The following is a 27,051-nucleotide window of genomic DNA, read 5'->3' as shown; positions in this document are numbered from 1 at the left end:
CCAGGTTGAGGGACACCCCCCCCCAGTGCACAAATGTCATGCACTGGGCCTCTAGTTAACCCCTAGAGTGCCAGGGAGTGCAATCGCGCTCCTCCTGTCTTTCGCCAAAAGTGCCAGGAGCGCTATCGCACTCCTCCTGCAGTGTCCAGTTCTAAGTCTGCTTTTTTTTTTAGTGGTGATGATATTGCTAAATGTGTTAATTCTTGCTGTGAAGATGATGATTTTGTGGAAGATATTGAATATGTAACTTCATTTACTTGCGATTCATAATTTTTTTCCTAAACTGCTGTAAAATCAGCAAAAATGCCTTGGCAATTTTAGCATAGTTCCTAGGACATTGGTTGGCACTCAAAGGGTTAATATGGAAAGAAATAATGGCCAAGGATTTTCCAAGCTAATGAAGATTTCAAGTCACATATTCAAGAAACTTTACAAACTCCATTAAAGATAAGTAAAAAGAAAACCAACCCTAAACACATTGCAGTAAAATGGCCAGAAACCAAGAAAAAAAAAAGACAAAATATTGTAGATTGGATAAGAAAACAAAACTCAATTCTTTTTTTTCGGGGTGGGGGGAGGATATTATTAATAATGTTTTTCTACTTGTCTGAATCACTTCAAAATAAAATGCTTTAAACAAAGAAGCTTATTTCTTTTTTCCTCTATCCCCTACCCAGCCTCTTTGGCAACTATCAGATTAGTCTCTATATCTATGGGTCTGTTTTTCTTTGTTTGTTCATTTGTTTTGTTTTATAGATTCCACATGTAAGTGAACTCATATGTTATGCCTTTCTCTGTCTGATTTATTTTTACTTAGAAAATACTCAATTCTTCATTTCAAAGTGATTACCTAGGGAGGCTGATTGGTCTTGTCTCCTAACTGGATTCTCCACCTTTATTCTTCCTCCCCTCTAGACCATTCTCTACACTCAGTAGGTCAAACTAAAATTTAAATATGATCACCTCTCTCCTCTATAGAAATGTTTCAGTGGCTTCCCATTCTCTCAGAATAAAGTTCAAACTTCTTATCACAGCTTAAGTGCCCACCTCAGATCTGATCTCTACCTTTCTAGATTCCTTTCTCACGACTACCTCTCTAGTACTCTACACTCAAGCCATACTTCACTGGCTATTCATTCCTCTAAACTGCTTTCCTCTCCCCCACTTCAGGGTCTTTGTGTATGCTGTTCCTATTCTTTGGTACTCACTCCCTTCATTTCATATTCCTTTTCCTGGGTTTCCTACTTTCTGTCAGGTTATAGTTTAAATATCATTTCCTCTTGGAAACTTTCCAGAATTCGTAGACTGGGTAATTTATACCACAGAGGGCAAGAAATTTTCTCCTTATATCCCGAAATATCCCTATCAAAGTACCTATCACACTTTATGATTACTGCTTATTTGTGTATCTCCCTGTAAAGACTGTCAGTTATAAAAGGGCAGAAATCATGTATGTCTTGCTCACAGTTGTCTCCCTAGTCTTCAGCTTGGCTCAAAAAACAAAACAAAACATCCCTGACTGGTTTGGCTCAGTGGATAAAGCGTCGGCCTGCGGACTGAAGGGCCCCAGGTTCAATTCCAGTCAAGGGCTTGTACCTTGGTTGCGGGCACATCGATGTTTCTAACTCTCTGTCCCTCTCCCTTCCTCCCTGTAAAAAAAAAAAAAAAAAAAAAAAAAAAAAAAATCAATAAAATATATTTAAAAAAAAAACACTCAATATTTTTAAAATTATTTATTAATATTAGAAAATCCTCGTATCTTATCTTCAAGACAGTCCATCACACCTCTCTTGTAGACCTAGCTATTTTTTTTTTCTCTTCTAGAAGCTTCTAGGGAAGGGTACATGTGAATTGGCTATGCTTTTACTTTCTTTGTTCTCTTAACATTTTCAAGATTTTGCTGCAATGAAGATAAATACAAAGCAAAAAATAAATTAGAAAATGTAAGTGAAAGTATAAATAGTCATACCATATTCCCCTCCCCTGCTATCCCAATCCCAGAGTGTTTATACTTGCTTTCTTACATGCAAAAAAGTGTGATTATTCTACTTGTATCCTCAAATGACACTCTGGCTTTTTAGCCACTCCAGCATCCAGTTCACAAATGGCCTTCCTTGTTTTTTGTAGCCTTGGTGGCTCCTTTCCAATTTTTATCACGGAGTTTGTTTTTCTCTGCTTCCTTCTCTGCTTCCTCTTCTCAGCTCAGCACAGCTTCCTCTGTCATGTTCTATAAACCTGCCACTGTTGATGAGTCTCTTTATGTGCCGTCTGAATTGGTCGGCTCTGTCTCATTATCCCTTGGGTTCTATTTTGAATTTTAGTGGCAAACAATTTTTTCTTTACTTGTTCCTTTCTCTCCCCTTGCAGCTCATTTCTTAATTTGGTCACTTAATTAACTTTTCATTTGACAAAACTGAATGCCACCACTTTGCCATCATCAAATTTTGTCTGCTTTGTTTTCTGTTTGCATTACCACTGCCAAGAACAGTATCTGGCACCTGCTCCAGACTCAGTACCTATTTGTTGAGTACATTAAATGCCTTGGCATGTACTCTACGACAGGCTGCTTGGGTTGATTTAGATTACCTTTGCTCTTCATGTGCCACAGATAAATGTTTAAAACGTCATTGAGTGCCTAAAACTTGATGACACAGTAAAATTTCACTCCAATATAAATGCTGTGACCTGATCCAATTATAGGCATTCTTCCTTCCTAGGTTTTTTGTTGTTGTCCAGAAATGTAAGAAGAATAATTTATTTTCATGTAGAAACTAAGAGACTTTATACTCCCTTTGAATATTAAGCCTAGTCTTTGGTCTATAACCCAACCTTTCATCAGTACAATGAATACAGTTACTTCATCTAAATGTAAACAGAGAGAAGTTCACCCTCTAAATCAAATCGCTGGTGTTTATAAACATGGGTAGCAAGTACCAAGCAAGAAGGGCTCATGGTCCAGGGGAAAAGCTGCTAAGAGAGAAAATTTCTCAGTACTGCTACTCATTTAAGATTTGGGATAGTGGAGATTTTAGTGACTGCTGGGTTGGCAATAGGAGGGGTTTGATGGGATTAAAAAAAAAAAAAAAGGTTAGCTGGTGAGATTAACTAAATTAGCAAGTAGTAGTGAGATAAGGAAAAGGCATCATGACTTTGGGAGAGGGTAAGAAAGGAACCTAGGATTAACATGAATTAAAGGAAATTGGGGGGGGGGGGGTGTCGGGTATAGCAAGGGCCAGAGCTTAGCCTTAGATGGTGGAGTCAAGGGGCTGGAGACAGGGCCCTTGAGCTCTAATGCTAACGGTGGCGAGAGCAAGCAAATAGCGCGATGGGGAGAGGATTGCTCCAGGACTCAGAGGGCGGCAGTGGAGGGACTCCTGAGCCCAGGGCTGGGGCGCCTGGAGCGCGGCCAGCATCAGGTGCGGGCAGGCTGTGGCTGGCGAGGGGGCTGCGGGTTTCCTAGACAGCACCGAGGGCGAGGGTTAAGGCTGTAGCGGGCACTTCAGGCTCTCAGGGGGGGTTCATTCGGGTTTGGTGGCCACTCAGTGTTGGATGGGAAACTCAGTGAAGGGTGGGATTTCATTTCAAGCGGCTTAGGGTGGTTTCGGAGAGATGGAGGGGCTTGGGTCAGTTACGGGGGTACATTTCAGCTCGGGCGGGCGGACGCGCCGGGTCCGGGCATGTCGCCGTGGGGTGTATGTCAGCAGCGGGGCAGGTGGATTCCTCTGCACCAGGCGTGCCAGGCGGGGCTGGAGGTCGCGGCGGGTGAATGGCGTTCAGGACGCGGTGTCCAGCGGGGGCTCCGGCGGTGCGGGGAGCCTGTGGCTGGAGACATGGGCGCGCGGCGCGGCGCGGCGACGACGGAGGACCCTCCCTCGCCTCCGCCCGGGCCTCGCGGCGGCCCTTTCCCCCGTAGAGACGCTTTTCGGCGCGGCCCCTCCCTTCGCACCTTTAAGAAAAAAAAAGAAAAAAATCACCTCCAACCTTTCCCGTGAACCCCGAGCCTGGGGCCACTTCCGGGAGCGGAGGCGCGGCCCCGCGGGCGGAGGCGGAGGCGGAGGCGGAGGCGGAGGCGGAGGCGCGGGCGGCGGCGGGGGAGGGGAGGGGAGGGGAGGCGGAGGCCAACATGGCGGCGCGCAGGGCTGGGCCCGGCCGCCGCGCCTGAGCGCCCCACCGCCCTCGCTCGGCTCGCGGCGCGCACGCCCGCACCCAGCCCGGCCCGGCGGCCGCGGAGGGCGCAGGCCGGGAGCGCAGAGGCCCCCCGGGGCGCGGGGACGGCGCCGAGGCCGCTCCGTCGCCCGCCGGCCGGCGCCGCCCGGAGGCCCGCGCCATGGAGTCGGAGGAGGAGCAGCACATGACCACGCTGCTGTGCATGGGCTTCTCGGACCCCGCCGCCATCCGCAAGGCCCTGCGCCTGGCCAAGAACGACATCAACGAGGCCGTGGCGCTGCTCACCAACGAGCGGCCGGGCCTGGACTACGGCGGCTACGAGCCCATGGACAGCGGCGGCGGCCCCGGCCCCGGGCCCGGCGGGGGCCCGCGCGGCGACGGCGGCGGGGACGGCGGCCCCACCCGCGGCGGCAGCACCGGAGGCGGCGGCGGCTTCGACCCCCCGCCCGCCTACCACGAGGTGGTGGACGCCGAGGTGAGCCGGGGAGCCGTGCCCCCGCGGTGCGGCCGGCGGGCGGAGGGGACACACCCCACGGGGCGGCGGGAGTCGGGGTGGGACGCAGACCCGGAGAGAGGGGAGCACTGGGCTCGTCGGGGGCGGAGGTCCCCGGGCTGGAGTCCCGCGGGGAGAGGGACCCCGAGAGGAAGGGCTGGATGGGGCTCGGGGTGCGGAGCCGGGTGGCGCGGGAAGGCGAGGAGGGGTCTCCAGGCGGCGGGGCTGAGCGCGCCCACGGAGCCGGCCCGGGGGGCGGGTGGGCCTCGGAGATGGGGAGCGCACCCGGCAGCCTGGCCGGTGAGGACGGCGTCTCGGGCGCCAGAAGTGGGTGCTCGGAGGCCAGGCTCGGGCCTGAGGTTCCGGGACCCGGTTCCCGTGAATGAATGGGAGGCTCACCCGGCTCAGATGGGACGGGAGGTGTGACGGGCCAGCCCGAGTGGCCCTGTGCCGGGCGCAGGGAGGATCGCTGCGGGGGGGAGTGGGCTTTGGGGTTTATTTAGTCGAGGACCCAAAAGAGGAAGATGGGGCAGGATCGAACACGAAGAGGGGCTGGGCCGGGCCGGGTGGCAGGACTTGGTATAGGGGGGGGACACAGCTGCAATGAGGTCTGGGGCGGGGGGACAGGCGTGGATAAGGTCGGGTATTAACCACGGTGGGGATTGGCCTGCGAGGTGAGAGGGCCGAGGCCGGGGCTGGCAGCGGTGGGGACTGGAACGGGAGGATGAAGCTGGAACCAAGTCTGGGTGAGGAGAGTCCTGGTCACAGATAAGGTCGTAAATGAGGGGAAACTGGCCTGGGAAAGGGACTGTGTGCAGAGGAGATAAATGGCAGTGGAGGAGGAAAGTCATGGAGGCGAATGGCTTTGATGATAAATCTCAAGTCTGGGTAGAGAAAATTAGGACTGCTGAATTTGGGATTCGAGCAAAGAACATGGGGGGGAGGGTGTGTGTGTGGGGGGTGTGTGGATGAACTTTAACTGCTGTTTAAAAAGATGATGAACCAGAGGCAGCATGGCAGCTGGGGGCAGGAATTTCGGTCAGTTCATTGGGTGGTGTATTTAAAAGGGTCCAGTAGAGCTGGTGGGCCTGATCACAGAAGAACACATTTTCAATTGGTGGTTTGTGTTCTTAAGTACAGGAATTTGGATAATTCTGTTGTTTTTTTTTTTTTGGATAATTCTTAATGAAGCTAAGCTTTCTGCAGGATTTTTCCCTAAATAGTGTTATATTCTTTTAATTACATACTTTGGCAGCAATTGCTTGGACTGAAGTAGCTTGGGAGAGAAGGCACTTCAAAAAACCAAATTTCTTTCAAGATTTCTTTGGTTTCCAGACTTCTATACACTTGATTGAGTGCCCTGTGTTACCCAGTAACTCAGCTGTATCATCGACTAATGTATGGCAGTAAGATTGTTATTCCTAGTTTGGAAATTTTTTAAAAATTACGTATCATTAATTAACTCTCCTTAAGTCACTTTATAAGAAATGAGCTTCTCTTTGCAAGCAAACCCCCATTACTCCTCTTCTTGTTCCTTCCACTTTTGACCCACTTTTGAAATAAAAAAGAAAGCCATTGCTTTTGCTGAGGCATTTGTGTAACTCTACAAAGCTCTGAGAAAATCCTCATTTTGTGAGAAATTTTATTCTTTTTTTTCTTTTGTCACATTTTAATTTCCTGTGATTGAAAAACCAAGTTAAATTACAATGCTTGATGGTATTTTAACATTACCTGTATTACCTGTACATTTAAGTACAAAATACTGGAACTGGCTTTTCACAGGATGATAGGCAGGAGTTTGCTTTCAGGTAAAACCAAGAGGATCTATGTCTTTTTGAGGAGTTGTGTCCAGTTTTCATTTCCTCTTGAACTGTCTTTATCCTGGGGAGGCTGCACCATTTAATTTTGAGAATTCACAAGGAGCTGGTGGCTGAGGCTGCTTTACCCAGAAGCATATTGGCAGAATACAGGCAGACACAGGAGCCTGGTGAGAGTGTTTAACCCAGTTTTTGCCTCTTATAAGTCTTCTTGCATGCCACCTGTGCAGCTTATTGGTCACCCTTGCTATAGTGAGAAACAAACTTTTGATCTTGGAGAATAGTGAAAGTTGCTAATTGTTGTTGAGTATTTCAACATGTCAGGCATTGTGTTAGGTACTTTGTATACAGTTTATTTAATCGTTAGTGAGGTAGTTAATAATATCACCATCTTAGAGATTTGGTTAGTTAGTGGCAGAGTCTTAATTTAAGCCTGGGTCTCTGACTTTAAAGACTGTGTTTTTCACTCTGTTTAACTCATTGTTTTAGGATTGAATTCATCCTATATAATAAAAGACTAATATGCTAAGTGTCTGGTCGTCCGGTCGGCCATTCAACCAATCAAAGTGTAATATGCTAATGATATGCTAAGGCGGCTCAACCGCTTGCTATGACATGCACTGACCACCAGGGGGCAGATGCTCTGACTGGTAGGTTATCTTGCTGCTAGGGTCTGGCCAATCCAGACTGAGCGAGATAGGCTAGACCAGCCGTGGGCAAACTACGGCCCGCGGGCCGTATCCGGCCCGTTTGAAATGAATAAAACGAAAAAAAAAAAAAAAAGACCGTACCCTTTTATGTAATGATGTTTACTTTGAATTTATATTAGTTCACACAAACACTCCATCCATGCTTTTGTTCCAGCCCTCCGGTCCAGTTTAAGAACCCATTGTGGCCCTCGAGTCAAAAAGTTTGCCCACCCCTGGGCTAGACACTCCCTGGAGCCCTCCTGCATCCCTCCCTGGGCCCCGATCTTGCACCAGTGGGGTCCCTCAGCCTGGCCTGTGCCCTCTCGCAGTCCAGGACCCCTCGGGATGTTGGAGAGCCATTGTGGGCCTGATCCTGCAGGCCAGGCCAAGGGACCCCACTGGTGCGTGAATTCGTGCACCAGGCCTCTAGTTTTAGGATAAGAAGGAAAAATAAGGAAATACATAGGGGGCTACTGTACAAGTCTGGGAATGAGGTGACAAGCACTGAATCAAGGCATTAGGAATAGAATAGTAATTAGAATAAAAGGAGAATTACAGATTTTTAAAGCAGAAGACTTTAGAAATTAATAATTAGTTTAGCTATCTTGTTTTACAAATGCAGTCTTGCAGTCCCCAAAGGGGAAGTGGCTTGGCCCTACAGAGCCAGTTAATGAAAGACTGGAACTCAGGCCTTCTCACTGCAAATCCAGTGCATGTTCTCTCTACCAGCTATTTTTGTTTCAAAGAAAGAGACAAGATATAGTAATGGGTTAAAGGGGATGAAGAAAAGGGAAGTGTAACAAACTGGGTGAAGTTTGTCGGTTCTTGTATGATTTACCTGTTTTATGAATACTTTATTTTAAATTATATAAAACTTTATTTATTGAATAGGAAATTTTAGTTTCATTGTCCTCTTAAAAATGTTTGGGAATATATAGGTTAAAACCTAATACACAGATTAAAATCTAATTGTTTTTAAAAGAAAAATGATTACATTTATTTTATATTTGTAGTTTGGTAATGATCTCATTAATGCCTTCCCTATACTTGGGCTGGGAGTACGGTGCAGAACAGAACATGAAGGTTGCATTCTAGTTGATCTTAGGGCAAGGCCTCTCATTTTACAAGAAGTAACTTCCCAAGGTCATGTAGCTCATTAGGGAAATGAGTTTAGTAATTTGGGTCCATGCTATAATTAGGATTTGGTTTAAAAATTAAATTTTGGAAAGTAAATGCAGTTAACTTCTGGTTCCATGGAAGCCAGGAGAATGCAGATAAAGAAGACCCAGCTACCTAGCAGAACACAAAACTTAACAGGTAGCCACCTTTTTAATTTCCTCTAATTAAGTAAAGGTATTGCTTTGCAGAAAAGTTGTGTTTGGTGTTACTAGTGGCCTTGGACGTAGATGTATGTATAATTCTTAGTCTCTGAGTGTGGAAGGAACTTCAAGAAGCTATCCAGTTTTGATTTTGAATAGCATTTCTTCAGAACCTTTCCAATGCTGGTGAGAGCCTGTTCTAATATTAAAGAGAGTGAGATCTTACAACTGCTCTAAATAATTTATTCAGATATTTAACACTCCCACTGTCAGAGTTCTTTACTGTTTCTTATGTGGGTAATACAAAACCCTCTGGCCACTACTAAAGGCATGCCCACGGTTCTGCTCTTCACAGAGCTGGGAGAGTTGGTCCTTTAAGACTTGTGATCCTGTTAAAGGGACCAGTAAAAATCAGAACCAGGTACTGTTGTGGGCATCTTATCAAATTTAGCAACTGTGAAATGTATCTCATTTATTATTAAGTCTCCTTATTTGTCTTTAGAAAATACTAAAATGCTTTTTCAAGGAGATTTCCGTTAACAGCTAGAAATACCTTTCTGTGATAATTAATATTCTTAGAAGTGACATTTAATACTGTTGTCTAGCAATATTGTGAACTCTTTGTTTTGTTTTTGTTTTAATGTGTACATTCCTTCTGGAGTTATTTTGTCAAAAGTGTTTGCAAGATTTCATTGCTTCTTTGTTTTTTAAGAGCCCCAAAGCTGGTCGTGCTATAATCACAAAAATAAAAGTCACATTAATTTGTAGTTCCTTAACTTACCTCATTTCTGCCTCTCCCTCTACCCCTTAGTAAGTGGTAGTTGTAAATGAATTAAAATTATAATACCATCAATATTCATATTAAGGTTTATATTAAAATTTATGTTTCTTTCCCCTAAAATATACAACCCTAGTACATTTAAGTGTGGAGTAAATATCAACTAAATTTTAGTTCATTATTAGTGATTTGAATATATAACCCATCATCAGTTGAAAGTAGATGAAATAAAAATAAGGAGTCTAAAAGATAGCCCAATTTTTGAAATAAAAGTTTTTTATAGTATATATGTATCTCCTTTGGGAATTAGGTTTGTGAGTTCATCTAATAGATTCTTACCTTGTTATTACCTCGCCATATGTTATTAGAATGAATGTAATTAGGCATGAAGGAAGTACCTTTTATGTGTCATTGAGTGTGTAGTTCTAGTGAAATCATTGTAGGTAGTACAGCTGTATACAACATAATAATGCTATTAACTTAGAATTTGAAACCAATTACAATATTAGAAAAGTAAATGTTGTAATGTTTTAACAAATTGAGGGAACAGTTTCAACTTTAATGCAACTTAAATATAAGATTAAACAATTTCAAAATACCTCCATACATTTAATGCACTAAGCTCATACTTTTCACTCATTTGTATTGTAACTTAAAAAAAAACTATAGTTCAAATAAGTTTTGATACTAGATTTCCTATCATATTAAAAATAGCAAATTAGGCCCTGACCTGTTTGGCTCAGTGGATAGATAGAGCGTCGGCTTGCGGACTCAAGGGTCCTGGGTTCGATCCCAGTCGAGGGCATGTACCTTGGCTGCAGGCACATCCCCGGTTGGGGGTGTGCAGGAGGCAGCTGATCGATGTTTCTCTCTCATCGATGTTTCTAACTCTCTATCCTTCTCCCTTCCTCTCTGTAAAAAATCAATAAAATATATTTTTTAAAAAAAGCAAATTAGAAGGGTTTTGTAGTAGTCCAAACATCAGGTGATGAGCTGTTAGAGGCATGCATATTTGATGGTAGAAGTGGGGATAGGAAGCAGCTCAATGGTAAAAGGGGATAGGAAAACCTTAAAAGCAGACTCAAACAAAACAGGCCAGCCAATTTGTATAGAGCAATATGAAACAGTTTTCTGTGCTTCATGACCCTGAGAGGCTGTTTTTAATGGTGCCACATTCAAAAAATGGTTCCAATATGCTCTGTTTAAGAAAGGTTAGAAATGTGTAACACATTTTACCAAGATTTTAGTTTTTTAAAAAAATGAAAGAGAAGGAAGTTGGGCACATAAAGAAGTAGCTTCAGGTTTGGAAAATTCTGAGGATACTAGAAGGCAGAGGCACTACTAAGAAAATTGGGCTTCATTTTCAAATGAGTAAATGTTTTATCTCACCTCCTTGAAGGGAGTTTTTGGGGTTTTTTACATTTGTATTTCTCATTATTATAGGATTTTTTATTATTCAGTATGGAAACATTTATTAATCACAATTGATTTATAAATTTTTTTCTTAAGCTTTTATTAGTAGATAATGTTATGGTTTATTGTTGATAATCTGTGATGAGTTTTGGGATGGTATTTTATAACCGTTTTGTTTTTTATTATATGTTTATCAGTCCATTTCTCTATCCAACACTGAGAAGACTGGTTTCCAACACTGGTGGCTCACATATTTTTATTTCTGTATGGGTGGGAGGGAGAGGGAAGTGGAATCTACTTGTTTTAGAAATTACCCTTAAGTTAGTTAGTGAAGCAAATAACTGTAGGTTTGGTTTATTTTTTAAGTGTTCTGAAGAAAAGAACTAACACAATTGAGTCAAAATTTTATTCTGATAATCTTTCCAGAAATTGAAATGGAAAGATTGTGTAATCTTTTTCTAGGGATGACTTGAAGATTTTTTTTTTTCTTAAAGAGAAATAACATTTTAGGTGCCCACCAAAGTCTTCTCACTTCCAAAGATAAGTTTCATTGTTCCAGCACACAAGTTGCTTTTCTGTAGTAACTTAGCCAGTTATTTGTGTTGTGAAATTCGATTGACACTATTTGATATGCTTTCACTTAAGTTTAACGTGTTTGTGTTAGAAATATTTTATTTAGAATATTAGGTTCTAATTAGTTCCCCTTGTAAGAAAATTGGCTGGGAAGATGCGATTCAGCAGGACTTTTCAAATTTGAGTCACAGTTTCTATTTAGTTGTTTCTATTTAGTTGTAATTTCTATTTAGTTGTTTTTCCTGTCCTCCTTTTCTGCATGTTCCCCCCAATTCTCACATAGTATCTCATAGCATTTTGTCTTAATTGTTTTTAGAATAGTGTCACTTATGACTCAGATGCATTCGCGTTTAGATTACCTGACAGCTTTTCAGTACTCTCAAAGGTCTGTGACTGTATTTTAAAGACAGCTGTCTTTGAGCATAGTGTTGATTTGCCAAAGGGGTGGAAGCGAAGTGCACACCTGGCCCACAGCTTTCCCTCATCCCCTCTGTAGCCTATGGCCTGTGGCAGTGTCATGATGGTTGGGTTGTTGGTAGGCTCTAGACCCCGGGTGGGCAACCTTTTTGTGAGTGCGTGCCAAAACCAGCAAAATCTCTGACTCAAAATTCTTCTGCGTGCCAACCCTAATTTTTTGAGAACATGTTACGCCTACTTGATATCTCTCAAGGTGTACGTATATGAAGAACCTTGAAGAAATAATAAAATTCATTTGAGCGACAAAAACACAGTATATGATGATGAAAAATACATTTATTTTTTAATGTATACATGCACACTGATAGTCCAACAGAAAACTTTATGACTCTGTTTGATATTATCAGTGGGACTTTTGCTGCTGCATCACTGATGACAGAGATTTTACATCAGGTTTATATTTCGTGACCTTCAGAGATATACACGAGCTACTACTTTCATCCGTCAGGCTACTCCTATTATGAGACTTAACAAAATTCATCACTGAGAACAAAGATTCACAAGCGTATGTGGGTGAAACCAAAACACTGGTCGGATCTCGGAAGGCAGGGAGAGTTAAGGCAGAGGCATAGAAATTGCTCTTCTCCTCTCTCGTCAATCCATATCTATGGTCTTTAAGATAACTTGTTATGTAAAATTATTTATTTATCTAAGATGCACCTACACTGAATTTATCTGAAAAATTAAAAAGTCGATATTAAGAAAAAAATTGTAAATGGAAGATTGTAAGAGAGGGTTTTCGCGTGCCAGCAAAAGTTACTGGCGTGCCATGTTTGGCACGCATGCCAGGGGTTGCCCACCCCTGCTCTAGACCCAATTTTATCTGTTGTTTTCAAGAAGCTTTCTACTCACTTGACTCTGTCTTTTATATAATGTTTCGTGTCTATTTTTAAGAGGGCGGGATACTATTTCTGGGTTTTTTATTAAATGGAATATAAATTTTAAAAACTCTAGATTTATATTAAATAGTAATAAAAATCAAATTCTGATGATAAAAACAGACATTAAACTAAAAATGTCACAGCAACAAAAACAGTTCTTAGGCCATTTAACAAAACAACCATTCGTTTAATAGGTTTTTATTTTTAAAGGCTGGTGGATTTCTTTTCTTATGCTCTGAGTCTAATAAATTGTAATTCAGAAACTAGAGGCCTTGAAGAGTTGAGGGTTAAATATGAAAGCTTAAATCTATCTATCAAAATCATTTGATTAGTGCCTCAAGAATTTTTTGTGATGGAATTTGATCTGTAGTGGTATCCATTGCCATAAACCAAGGGATTTATTTTTCAAGATATTTCCTTAGTGCTATGAAATGTACAGAATTTGTATTTATTTACCTGTTGGATGTTTAATATTAATAGGTTGATGATTCTTTCAACTAGTATCTCCTTTAAGAATGGTGCTAATTATTTCAGTTAAATGTCATTGTTTTTTGTTTTAAAATTATTAATGTTTACATTTTTTCCAGAAAAGAGAAATTGCTCTAAGAACTAGTCTTATTTTAGGCTAAAAAATCTCTCGTGGTTATTGATAATACAAAAAGCTGTTTTAAAGCTAGAGGAATGTCAATTTTAGAAATAAAATGATGGTGGAAATAGTAGTGACTGTGAATGAAAACCTGCCTGGGATTAGTAACATTAGAAATCCTTAGGTTATATTAGCTTATTATTAGTATTTTGGGGTGTTGTTTTTTTTTTGTGGTCAGTTTCATGTTGGAGTAGACTGTCTTTGGTAAAATAATACTTTGGAAATGTTAGTAATTTTCATTTTGTTAGATTTATTTCTCATGATGTACACTTAACTTGAAATGTTTTGGTAAGTTGCAGTAGCAATAGGTCATCCTGTATATCATATTTATTTTTGAGAAAATGTCAAGTATCTCTTGAGTGATCTGTACAATCAGTGTTGAAAGTATGCCAGGCAAAGATATCTATACATACATACATATATTAAAATAAAAAAAATTGAACCATAACAATTGGCAGTTTGTTTGTGATATACTGATATCTGTAGAGAATAACAAGAAAGTCCTGTTTGTTTTTCATTACTTTGAGGGTTTTATGGTTGGAGAATAAAACTTATCTGTGGTAAAGGAATTCCAAACATTTTTATTAGACTCGAAGATCAAAATCAGTATAGAGTTACTTTGGATTCACCCAGTTCGTAGTGATTATACTCTGGGAGAAAAAAATCAAGAATACTTAACAAGATCCACTCCATAAAACAAAAATACTCTGTAGAACAGAGAATATTTCCTACCTTTCACTCTTCCTATTCCAATAAACAAAATTAAAAGTTCTGAATTTAAGGATTAAAATTGAAGAGCTGAAAGGGACCTTGGGGATCTTAATGGTATTAAATCTTGTCAATTTAGGGAGACGACCTCTTGGATCATTAGCAAAATCAGGGAGGGAACCAGCCTTCTGCCTCACAAGATGTATTTTGTATACTTTACCACACTGTCTTTCTGACATGAGGAAGTCTTTTTCTGTAGGTCATCTTTAATACCATATATCATCCTTCCTCACAAATTTGCTGTATTTTAATTGTCACCATTTCCTTTGTTAGATATTAGTTTGGGTTAGCACGACAGAATTGACATTTGATTTATCTCTCCCCGCCACCCCCCCCCCCCAAAAGATGTTTATTTTGATTTCCCATTCAGCATTTTTTAAAGTTAACATTTACTAATCCTAGCTAATAATAGAGAAACATGGTCATTAACCGTAACTTCGCTACCCTTCCCATTGGCTAATCAGCGAGATATGCAAATTAAGTGCCAACAAAGATGGTGGCCGGCAGCCACGCAGCTGAAGCAAACATGAGGCTTGGTTGCCCCAGTGATGGAGGAAGCCAAGGTTCCCCGCCTGCGCGGCCCAGCTCTGAGCTCCGGATGCAACAATGTTGCAATTATAGTAGCTAAACAAACCCCAGGTACCTGCTTTCAGCTGGCACTGGGCTCAGAGCTTAGAACGCCAGTGACGGTAACAGAGTTTCAATTTATAGAAGCTAAACAAACCCAGATACCTGCTTTCAGCCAGCCAAGGCCTCAGAGCTGGAGCCAAGCCTCAGAGCTGGAGCCGGCTCTCAGTTCCAGTGACAGCTATAGAAGGTAAATAAATCCCAGAATAAAAAAAGAAAGAAAAAAAAAGAGGCTGGGAGCTTCAGTCACCCGCCAGCCTGAAAACGGCCCTCAGCCCCTCACCCAGACTGGCCAGGCACCCAGTGGGGACCCCCACCCTGAAGTGGGTGTGACCAGCTGCAAACAGCCATCAGCCCGTCATCCAGGCTGGCCAGACACCCCAGTGGGACCCCCACCCTGAAGGGGGCGTGACCAGCTGCAAACAGCCATCAGCCCATCATCCAGGCTGGCCAGGCACCCCAGTGGGGACCCCCACCCTGAAGGGGGTGCGACCAGCTGCAAACAGCCATCAGCCCGTCATCCAGGCTGATCAGGCACCCCAGTGGGGACCCCCACCCTGAAGAGGGTGCGACCAGCTGCAAACAGCCACCAGCTCCTCACCCAGGCTGGCCAGGCACCCAAGCGGGACCCCCACCCTGATCCGGGACACCCTTCAGGGCAAACCAGCCGGCCCCCACCCGTGCACCAGGCCTCTATCCTATATAGTAAAAGGGTAATATGCAAACTGACCCTAACAACAGAAAGACTGGGAATGACTGGTCACTATGACACACACTGACCACCAGGGGGCAGACGCTCAATGCAGGAACTTCCCTCTGGTGGTCAGTGCACTCTCACAGGGGGGATCTCTGCTCAGCCACAAGCCAGGCTGATGGCTGCCAGTACAGCAGTGGTGGTGAGAGCCTCTCCTGCCTCCTCAGCAGCGCTAAGGATGTCTGACTGCAGCTTAGGTCTGCTCCCCGCTGGCAAATGGACATCCCCCGAGAGCTGCCGGGATGCCAGAGGGATGTCTGATTGCCATCTTAGGCCCAATCTCCCGGGGAGCAGGCCTAAGCCAGCAAGTGGTCACCCCGGGGGGGGGGGGGTCCCAGGCTGCGAGAGGGCACAGGCCAGGCTGAGGGACCCCCTACCCCCGAGTGCACAAATTTTTTTGCACCAGGCCGCTAGTAAGTTTATAAAAGTTGGTTCTGGTTGAGGAAGGGAAGGTTGTGTCTGTCTACTTAGTATCCTAGTAAACCTGACAAGGATTAGCGAGCTCCTGCCTAAGTCTATCCCTAGTTGCACATGGGTATTGGGTACTTAAAAATAAGCTTAATAGTCAGTGTATAAATCTTTTGAAATAGTATATGACCTCATTTGTCTGTTTCAGGTGTGTATCTTTTACTTCCTTAAAATTGCTTTTGTTCTGTCACATATAGTGTTTATCATAAGTATCAACTGGGATGTATTATACACTTGCAGCTTTGAAATTAAACATTTTCATTGATACCTTGGAATGGTGTTAAGATGCTAAAAACATAACACTTGTCTTAGATTATATATTTTAATGAAAACAGGATTTATATAGGGTATATGACTAGCGCTTAGAGGATACCTTAAGAAAAATTAGGCTTAAAATATGTCAAGTCCTTTTATGACTCCTTGCCTGTGTATATGCTTTTTCTCCTACCTGGCACATCCTCCTTATCCTCCTTTCCCCTTTTCTTGCCACATTAGAGTATGAGTTGGTCCATAGCACTAGCTGTGTGACATCAACTTGATCCTTTCTTCACAGAGTAGATTGAACACAGGCTTCCTGTTGGCAGAGAGAGGTCATGAATAGCAGCCCCTTTATTTCAGTCTAGCAAGTCCCATGAGACTCCAGATGCTAACATACCACAAGTATGTTAATCAGGTTTGCTAATGGCTTTCTGTTAGAGCTTGGTACCTTGCATTACACTTCTTCCCATTCATTGTTCCCCTCTTACTTAAAAGTCCTTTCTTAAGTTGGAATAGAAACCCTACATATCTCTGTCTTAGAATTATTGTATTGGGATTATTCATTTATTTGTCACACAGACTGAATTTCAGGTTTTTGAGGACAGAGTCTGCTCTTCTGTATTTCCCATAAAGTCCAGGGTAACCCTTGACATAGCAGATGCTAAATTAAATGAAACAGTCTGATTTGGAAAATCTTTATTTGCATTACCATTTGGAATACATTTTCCTCCATTCAAGGATTACAGATAGTCTTGTAAAGCCAATTTTGCCTAAAATAATCTATACCATAGCTTGTAGGTAACATATATTTTGCTTAAGTCTTATAACAGATTTCTGCCATGGTTTTTACCTGTTTTACAGTTTGTGGGAAGGAACTTTTTTTTTTAATTGTTGCCAGCCCCATATAATAAAAGGCTAATACGCAAATTGTCCCCTCGGGAGTTTAACTGACCAGGAGTTCGACCACTCGCAATGATGTGCGCTGACCACCAGGAGGCGGCATGGAATGAAGGAAGGCCCTGGCTGGCAGCACACAGCTGGGGGAAGGAAGGCTCTGATCGGCCCTGATCACCGACCAGGGACCCTACCTATGCATGGATTTTGTGCACCAGGCCTCTAGTGTCTTTATAATGGGCACAATTTTGGACATAACACTTTAAATCTGAGCTTTGCTATTTGGTAGCACTCCCTTTGCTTGATAAGTTTGTTTCCGTAGCTCACATAAAAAACTATTACTCACAGGAAAGAACATAATAGATGCTAAAACTAACAGGTTTTTTTTAGCCTTTGGTAAGACTGTTTGCCATTCTGTTTTTAATACAGCTTTATTACATGGCATAGTTGAGCTATATCTCAGTAAGGAGATTATTTGTAGAGATTGTCATTTCTGGGGAAGAAAGAGAATGCATGATGCTACAGTACAATTAAAACAGTAAACTGATTTTTAGAGTTGTTTTTTGTTTTGGGTTGTCCTATTTATTACTCTAATAATGATTAATGATGTTATCATTAATCCGAATTTATTTTGACTTAAAGCTACTGAGGCATTGTTCATTTTTTTACCCTTTCTTACCCCAGTGTTTAAAAAGAAAAAAAAGTGCAGAGAGGAAGTAGGAGGAGGAAAGAAACAGTAGTGTGGGAACCATTTGTTTAACACTGAACAAATATTTATTGGATGCCTTCAGCTGTGGTCTGGCTTCTGATTGCTAAGACACAGCCTTGGTTTTAGAAGTTCATACCCTATTGCAGTGGTACTGAAGGTTGGGAAGGGATGGCCAGCACTAGATCAGAATCACTTGGATTGTTTGTTCAGAATAGCTTGTCCCCAACAGGGCCTCTGACCATTCCAGGAGATTCTGACTGAGTGGGGAATATTGGATAAAGTACTTACTAAAGTGCTGGAAAAGGTGTGTGTGCTATGGTCAACTGAAAAGCCAATGTGGACATAATTTGATATGTACACTAGATGTGTTTTTATTGTTTTTATCTTGAACAATTACCAACTAACCGAAAAGTTGAAAGAATAGTACAAAGAATACTTGCATGCTCTTCACCTTAATTCAACATTTGCAAGCATCTTGTCATATTTGCTTTCTCTCTCCTCTGTCTCTAAGATGTATAACTACACACACACACACACACACACACTTTTTTTTTTAACCCTTTGAAAATAAGTTGCAAACATCATGGCATTTGACTCCTAACACTTCAATATGAATCTCCTAAGGACAAAGGTATTCTCCTATAGACCTACAGTACTGTTATCTTGCCAGAAGAATTTAACAGTGATGCATTTAACATTCCCTATTATTTTGTCCATATTCAGAGTTTCCCACCTTTACCAAAAATATCCTTTATAGACATTTTAAAAATTAATCTAAGATTGAGTCAAGATTATGCACTGAAAGTGATTATCATGCCCCTTTAATGTAGATTCTAGAAGAGTCTTTACTTTTTTAGTCTTTTGATACATTTTTTAAAACAACCCAATTTTCTTATTTTTAAAAGATTATATAACTGAATCATTTAATCTATACTAGGAAGTTATGTTATCCAGGTAATAAGGAAAACTGAACAAAAATATTAACTTCTTTCATGACATACCTTGTTCCTTCCTCATTAATATGACTACTTTCGATCATCTTTATTCAGATCTTTTATAGAAATTTATCATTTTTAGAGCCAAAAGGGATCTTGGATCTAAAGGTTGACGTTTTCACTTATAGATGAAACTGAAGTATGAGGATATTTAAGTCTTATGTAAGACAGTGGCTCTCAAGCAAGGGTGATTTTGCTCCCAGGAGACGTTTGGCAATGTCTGGAGAACTTTCCAGTTGTCACAATTGGAGGGTCCTACTGGCACTAGTGTGTAGAGGGCAGGGATGCTGCTAAACATCTTGCAGTGCTCGAACGGCCCCCTCAGCAGAGAATCGTGCAGCCTAACATGTCAATAGTGCCAAGGTTAAGAAACCTTGGTCTAAAATCACACAGGTAATGGTGGGACTTAAAGCTATCTTTCCTCAATGTTTTGTTCTTTACACACGCGCACGCACACACAGTGCCTTGCTTGCTTTATCTTTCATTCTCATCACCTTCATAATCTATTTCTTCACTTTGAACCTTTTTGTTAAGCCTAATGAATTATTTTAGGGCTATAAGGATTAAGCTGAATTAGAAAATATTGCTAGAAAGAACATGGAGTATCTTTAAAAGAGAATCACAAAAGTGCTTTCAGTGGAGTTTTATTCCTATAAGTAAAAATTGGTGCAGAATAACCTTTTTTGTTGTTGTTAATCCTCACCCAAGGATATTTTTTTCCCATTGATTTTTTTAGAGAGAGTAGGAGTGAGAGGGGAGACAGAGAGAGAGAGAGAAACATCAATGTGAGAGACACACTAGAGGTCTGCCCAGCCTGCACCCTCTCCAATCTGGTACCCCTTGGTGCTAATGCAACAAACAAACAAAAATTCTGCCCTGGGGAGCTTATGTTTTAGGTCAGGGGAAACAGACAGTAACCGAGATAAATAAGTAAAACATAGAATGTCAGGTGATAAGTGTTATAGAAAAATACAAAGCAGAAAGGCCAGATACTAAATATTTCAGGCTTTGCAGGCCATATAGTCTCTGTTGCAGCTCTTTGACTCTGCTATTGTAGTGCAAAAGCAGCAATAGACTACTTAACCCAGTAAGCGCATCTGCTTTCCAGTAAAAGAGGCCATGGGCTGTATGCACTTTGCTGACTCTGGTGCTAATTGGAAGGAACACATGTAGTGCAAACGCCATGGGTAGGAGCATGGCTGCCATGTTGAGGAGCAGCAGAGAGGCCAATATGGCTGGAACTTAGTGAATAAATGGAAGAGTGGGAGATGAGGTCAAAGATGAAGGAGAGGCAGCTCCTCTCTAGGGCCTAGTAGGCAACTATAATGAGGATTCTGAACAGGGAGGTGACACAGTCTGGTTGGAAAGTCTGGAGTTTGTTTTTGGACATGTTCATTTAAGAAGACTATTAAATATCCCAATGAAGATATTTAAAGAAGGAATTGGATAGATGTGTGGAGCCTAGGGAAAAGAGAAGAGATAAATGTGAGGGCCTTCAGCTTAGAGATGGTATTTAAAGCATTAGACAATAGCACTCCAAAGGGGGCATTGGTTCTTGGGGGGAGAGGGTGGAAAAAATCTTAGACATTACAATGGTTTGCTCCAAAAGTCAGTCCTACCCAGTACAGTCTTATTTAGTATTTAATTAATAGATATGGGATGATTGAGAAAATAAAAATATTTAAAAGGCTCCTTGAAGGAGCCATAATGAAAACAAAGTTGAGAAACACTACATTAAATTCTACTCAGTGAGACCACAAGGGAGTGCATATGTGTAAAGAAGAGGTCTGAGGACTGGGCCCCAAGGTTCTTCAGTGTTTAGAGACTGAGGTGATGGTGAGGAACCAGCAAAGGAGATTGAGCAGTGGTTAGTGAAGGTGAGAGGAACCAGGCTCTGTCCTGGAAGCCAAGTGAAGGACATGTTTCCCACAGAAGGGAGTGGGCAGCTGTTTTAGATGTTGCTGATGGAGTAGGTAAGATGTAGACTAAGGATTAACCATGGATTTAAAGTTATGGTAAAGAAGGTAGATGCTTACTTATGCCTTACTTTAAATGTCATTTCATTTATAGGCAATCTTTCACCATGATTATGCTGAGTCACCTTCTTATTTTTTTAAATTATTTTACAAAACATAACAAAATTTACCATCATAACCATTTTTGAGTGTACAGTTTGGTAGTGTAAGACATCCTATATAATATAAGGCTAATATGCAGATTGTCCCCTCAGGAGTTCAACCAGGAGTCTGGGAGTCCGATTGCTCGCTGTGACATGTGCTGACCACCAGGGGGTGGCACAGAACATGACGGACGGGCAGTGGCAGTGGGGCGCTGAGGGAGCGAAGGAAGGAGGAGGCGGGGAGGCGGGGAACCTGACTGGCCCTGATCGCTGGCCAGGCCTAGGGACCCTACCCATGCAGGAATTTCATGCACTGGGCCTCTAGTATTTACATAATTGCAAAACAGATCCCAGAACTTTTTCATCCTGCAACACTGAAACTCATATTAAAACTGCCCTTTTTTACCTGCTAACCATCATTCTACTTTGTTTCTGTGAATTTGACTACTTTAGATACCTCATGTAAGTGGAATATAACAGTATTGTCATTTTGTGACTGACATATTTCACTTAGCATAATATCCTCAAGGTTCATCCATGTTGTAGCATGTGACAAGATTTCCTTCCTTCCTTCTTTCCTTCCTCCCTCCCTCCCTCCCTCCCTCCCTCCCTCCCTCCCTCCCTCCCTCCCTCCCTTCCTTCCTTCCTTCCTTCCTTCCTTCCTTCCTTTTCTTTAATCCTCGTCCAAGGATAGGCTTGTTGATTTTTAGAGAGAGAAGAGAGAGGGGGAGGGAGAGAGAGATAAACATTGATTGTTGCCTCCCAGATGGGCCCCAACCTGGGTATGTGCCCTGACCCAGAATCGAAACTGCAGTCTTTAGGTGCACAGGATGACGTTCCAACCAACTGAGCCACCCGGCCAGGGTAAGATTTCCTTTCTTTTTAAGGTTGGATAATATTCCATGGGTTCCACTTCTTATATACTTTCACAGCACTCTGTTATAACGTGCTCATTACAAGAAATTGTAAGCTCTTATCATTTGTTACAGGAAGTGTTCAAGCATCAGTAGCAGAATGTGTTTCTTCATTAATATACTAGAGGCCCGGATTCGTGCACTGGTGGGGTCCCTCAGCGTGGCCTGCAGGGATCAGGCCAAAACAGGCAGTCCAAAGCCGCCTGCCACTCCTGCTCATCCTGGCCCCGCTGTGCCTGCCACCGCTTGGTAGTCTTGCTGCCGCTCCACTGTGGTCTCCGGGCTGTGGTGGCCAGCCATGAGCCCTGTGTTTGGCACCCGTAGGTCAGCTGATGGCTCTCGGGAGTGCACTGACCATCAGGGGGCAACTCCTGTGTTGAGTATCTGCCACCTGCTGATCAGTGTATGTCATAGCGACCGGTTGACCAATCATTCAGTCATCCAGTCACTTAGGCTTTTATATATACTAGAGGCCCGGTGCACAAAAATTTGTGCACTCGGGGGGGAAGGGGGGCCCCTCAGCCTGGCCTGTGCCCTCTCGCAGTCTGGGACCCCTCGGGAGATAATGCCCTGCTGGCTTAGGCCTGCTCCCGGGTGGCAGAGGGCAGGCCCACTCCCTAGGTGCAGCCCCTGGTTGGGCTCAGAGCAGGGCCAATTGGGGAGTTGGGGCACCGCCTCCTGTCATTCACAGAGCAGGGCGGATTGGGAGGCTGCGATGCCACCCTCAGTCATGCTCAGGGTAGGGCCGATTGGGGGGTTGGGGCACCGCCCCGTTACACTCAAGGCAGGGTCGATGGGGAGGTTGCGGCGCCACCCCCTGTCACCCACAGAGCAGGGCCCATCAGGGGGTTGAGGAGCTCCCCCCTGTCACTCACAGAGTAGGGCCGATAGGGGAGTTGGGGGACCGCCCCCTGTCACACACAGAGCAGGGCGGATCAGGGGGTTGGGGCGCTGACCTCTATCACCCACAGAGCAGGGCCGATCAGGGGGTTGGGGCACCGCCACTGTCACACTCAGGGCAGGGCCGATGGGGAGGTTATGGCTCTACCCCATCACACACAGAGCAGGGCCCGTGGGGGGAGGGGGAGTTGGGGCGCCGCCCTCTTTCACCCACAGAGCAGGGCCGATCAGGGGGTTGGGGCGCCGCCACTTTCACACTCAGGGCGGGGCCGATGGGGAGGTTATGGCTCTACCCTGTCACACACAGAGCAGGGCCCGTGGGGGGGGGGGGGGTTGGGCGCCGCACCCTGTCACACACAGAGCAGGGCCGATCAGGGGGTTGGGGCACCACACCCTATCACACACAGAGCCGCAGGGCGATCAGGGGGTTGGGGAACTCCCCCGTATCAGGCACAGAGCAGGGCTGATCAGGAGGTTGGGGTGCCTTCCCCTGTCACGAACAGAGCAGGGCGGATAGGGAGGTTGTGGCCCCGCCCCCTGTCACACACACAGCCGCAGATCGATCAGGGGGTTTGGGCGCTGCCCCCTGTCACGCTGATCCCGGTGCTGGGAGGCCTCGCGGCTCCACTGATCCCGGTGCTGGGAGGCATATTACCCTTTTACTATATAGGATAGAGGCTTGGTGCATGGGTGGGGCTGGCTGGTTTGCCCTGAAGGGTGTCCTGGACCAGGGTGGGGGTCCCCACTGGGGTGCCTGGCCAGCCTGGGTGAGGGGATGATGGCTGTTTGCAGCTGGTCACACACCCTTCAGGGTGGGGGTCCCCACTGGGGTGCCTGGCCAGCCTGGATGAGGGGATGATGGCTATTTGCAGCTGGTCACACACCCTTCAGGGTGGGGGTCCCCACTGGGGTGCCTGGCCAGTCTGGGTGAGGGGCTGAGGGCTGTTTTCGGCTGGCGGGTGACTGAAGCTCCCAACTGCTCCTTTTTTTCTTTTTTTCTTTTTTATTCTGGGCCAGCTTTAGCTCTGGCCCCAGCTCTGAGGCCTCTGCTGCTGAAAACAGGTATCTGGTTTGTTTGGGTTCTATAATCGAAACAATGTATAACTCCAGCTCTGAGATCCCGGCTCGCTGAAAGCAGGTTTCTGGGGTTTTGTTTAGCTTCTATATTTGTTACAATGTTTCAAACTGCAGGCTCAGAGGCCGGCAAGGCAGGCGGGGAACGTTGGTTTCCTCCGTCACTGAAGCAAGCAAGCCTCATGTTAGTTTCAAGCTGCCTGGCTGCCGGCCGCCATCTTGGCTGGCAGTTAATTTGCATATCGCCCTGATTAGCCAATGGGAAGGGTAGCAGTCGTACGCTAATTACCATGTTTCTCTTTTATTAGATAGGACTAGAAGCCCAGTGCACGAATTCGTGCATGGGTGGGGGCCAGGCAGGCCAGGGGGAGGGGCCGCGGGCAGTTGGCTGGCTGTCCCCGCCTCCTGGTCAAACTCCAGGTCAAACTCTTGGTTGAGTGGACAATTTGCATATTAACCTTTTATTATATAGGATAGATTCTCAGCCAAAGGAAAATACTGAATAAGAATTCTTTACAAAAATAGAGGACAGAATACCTTATTTTCCAAGGAGGAATCTTGAAAATTTTGTTGAAGAGGTGATATTTAAACTGGGTTTGAAGAAAGTCTCAGTTTGTTTGGAGTGCTATAAAAAAAAATACCGTAGATGGAAGGCTTATAAAGAACACAAAGTTATTTCTCATAGTTCTGCAGGCTAAGAAATCCAAGGTCAAGATTCAGCATCTAGTAAGGACTCACTTCTGGTTCATAGATGGCCGTCTTCTCACTATTACCTCACTTGGTGGTAGGAACAAGGAAGCTCTCTGTGATCTCTTTTATAAGAGCAGAGCTCCCCTGATTTAATCACCTCCCCAAAGTGCCATCTCCAAATACTATCACAGGTGGTGAAGAGCCTTGCATGCCAGTGCAGGAAACTTTCTTTTATTTTCTAGGCACCTGTGGGCAGCTGGGTGCTAATGGAGATTTCTGAACAAGTAAGAAATGGGATCAGATTTCTTTTTTTGGTTTAGTTTATTTAGTTTTAAAGGAAGATTACTCTGGCATTTTGGAAGAGGCACACAAGTGGGATAGAATGGGAATGTGGGGGCAGGGATGACAGTTAAAAGAGTATAGCAGAGAGAAATCTAAGCAACATACAGCTAGGACCTCAACTAAGGCAGTGGTTGCCTAGGAAAGACTTGGGGGCAATTTTTTGAGGTAGAATCATTTGGAATGGTGACCAACGGGTTGGGAAGATGAAACACAGTTTCTGAGATTAGGAATATTAGAGAAGAAACAAATTTGAAGCTGAACACTGAGTTCTGTGTAGATATGATAAATGTAAGTGCCTTTAGGACACCAACGTTGAAGAGTCAGACGGGGAGACAGAAACACTTATCTGAAGCTTGAAGAGAAGTCTGAGCTGCTGTTTATGATGGTGCCTGTTTGTTGTAGTTGGCCCCCTACATGTATTAGCTCTTATCTGCATCATAATCCTGCAAGTAAACACTATTTGTATTTTTTGTTGTTGTTGAGAAAACCAAGGTACATGGATAGTTTAAGAAGCTTATTCAGGGTCACAGCTAGCAACCGATGGTGACAGAATCAACATTTAGATCTGTCATATAGGAATATATAGTCAAAGAAATTTCAGCAAAATTAAGAATAAAAGATAATTGTTCATGCTACATTACCACTTATTTAGAATTTTAGGCATATCAGTGGATTAAGAAATACTAGTGCTTTGGACAAAAAAGAAGTTTTAATTGGTAATCAGTCCTTTCTTCCCAAATCTAAGTTTTTTATTTGTTTGTTTTTATGAGAACGTTTTACCTCCATTCTGGAGTGGTGCTTTTTGGGGCTGTGCCATTCTACTAATTTTAGGAGAAATTGGAATAAGTATGCTTATTCTAGAACCTGAGATTTAAAGAAACCTTGTCTTGAATTCTCATCCCATTCTGAACACATGAATGACTGCTGGTTTTAGGCAGGAGATCATAAGATATACACCTTATTCTGAGTGACTTGTCTTACTTGCGCATGGTTTGCCCATTTAAAAAATGAAGATGATAATACTTGCCTCATGGGGTTTGGCACAACTCCTGATACATAGGAGCTAAGTACTCAGTAGATACATTAATTCTCCTATTGCCACTCACTCCTTTTTCTCTCACCTGAATATATCAAATCCTCTTTACCATCGCTTTCCTTCCTGTTGTTGAAACTGAAGGTCCAATTCAGCTATGTTTTGTTCCTGGCATTAATGATTTGTAAGTGCCAAACCTTCCATCTAAATGAAAGGTTAAATTTTATATGTAAGATATCACCTTTGAATTATAAGACAACTTCTCATGAAAACATTGTTTCCATAATAAATGAATAGCCACCAAGGATTATGAAAGGGACTACAAGAAGTATCAGCCTTCATAGACAAGGTAAGAATTCTTCTACTATGTATAACATGGAATGAATATGTATTCCAAGAAAACAATTTGTAGACTTGAGACACTGTGTATTAGTAACTTGAGGACTGCCTGCCCACACTTGTCCCTGTCTCCTTTTTCCCGGAAGAGTATTTTAGGAATCATTTTGTCTAATCTGAAATATCACAAGGAATAGCAGCTATACATATAACTATCTCTGAACGCTTTGAAAAATATTTAATAAGACTGAATTTTAAGAATAAAAATTATATTGCCCTAACTGGTTTGGCTCAGTGGATAGAGTGTCAGCCTGCGGACTGAAGGGTCCCGGGTTCGATTCCAATCAAGGGCATGCACCTTGGTTGCGGGCACATCCCCAGTAGGGGGTATGCAGGAGGCAGCTGATGGATGTTTCTCTCTCATCGATGTTTCTAACTCTCTATCCCTTCCCTTCCTCTCTGTAAAAAATCAATAAAATAGATTTTTTTAAAAAAATAAAAATTATAAATGAATGACTTGGAATTAAATGTTCATGTTTTCTTATTTTCTCTTATGCACTTGATATATATGGTACCAATTGTTTATTTTAGATAATAGACAAACCCATTTAAAATCATCATGGAGAAATCAATTTGTCATTTCCACTTTTCTGTACATTAATCAGACATTTAGAAGCTCTTGAGTACATTGCTGGCTAATAAAATAGTTCCAACAATTGAATTTAGTATTAAAATAATCTTTAAGTAGCATTGGGAGTCTCTTACCCGTTAAGCTGGATAATTTTCTTTATCTGTATTTGTTGAGTAAATGGGCAGACAGGAACTTATCTCTAAACTAACAGGCAGTATCCACTCCAGTAGGTGTTGCTTCTTTAAACAAAGAAGGCTTATATTTTTGTTGTTAATTCTCACCTGAG

At 43.2% G+C, this 27,051-nt stretch overlaps 1 protein-coding gene and 1 long non-coding RNA gene across 12 annotated transcripts in view; one reads left to right on the top strand and one right to left on the bottom strand.

The window, feature by feature from the left end:
* Positions 1–1,755: 1,755 nt before the first annotated feature.
* LOC118676973 lies at positions 1,756–5,118 on the bottom strand. Its single transcript, XR_004974279.1, has 3 exons — positions 5,060–5,118; positions 2,025–3,946; positions 1,756–1,900 (listed from the first exon to the last, which is right to left on the bottom strand). It is a non-coding gene; the product is annotated as an uncharacterized LOC118676973 (long non-coding RNA).
* USP24 (ubiquitin specific peptidase 24) overlaps positions 4,109–27,051 on the top strand; it is a 130,659-nt gene continuing 107,716 nt past the window's right edge. For 9 of the 11 annotated variants that reach the window (XR_004974275.1, XR_004974276.1, XR_004974277.1 and 6 more), the window contains exon 1: positions 4,109–4,642. Coding sequence is in view for 5 of the 11 variants with exons in the window: in XM_036351661.1 (XP_036207554.1) it covers positions 4,328–4,642 (315 nt within the window). In the remaining 6 variants the exon portion in view is untranslated. Of the gene's footprint in view, positions 4,643–24,192; positions 26,148–27,051 lie in introns of those variants that run through there. The other 2 variants (XM_036351667.1, XM_036351666.1) reach the window with 1 other exon arrangement.

Source organism: Myotis myotis, unplaced genomic scaffold, assembly GCF_014108235.1.
Source record: "Myotis myotis isolate mMyoMyo1 unplaced genomic scaffold, mMyoMyo1.p scaffold_m19_p_2, whole genome shotgun sequence".
Classification (NCBI taxonomy): domain Eukaryota; kingdom Metazoa; phylum Chordata; class Mammalia; order Chiroptera; family Vespertilionidae; genus Myotis; species Myotis myotis.
Note: the sequence above shows the minus strand (reverse complement) of the source record. Positions and strands in the feature narration are given on the sequence as shown.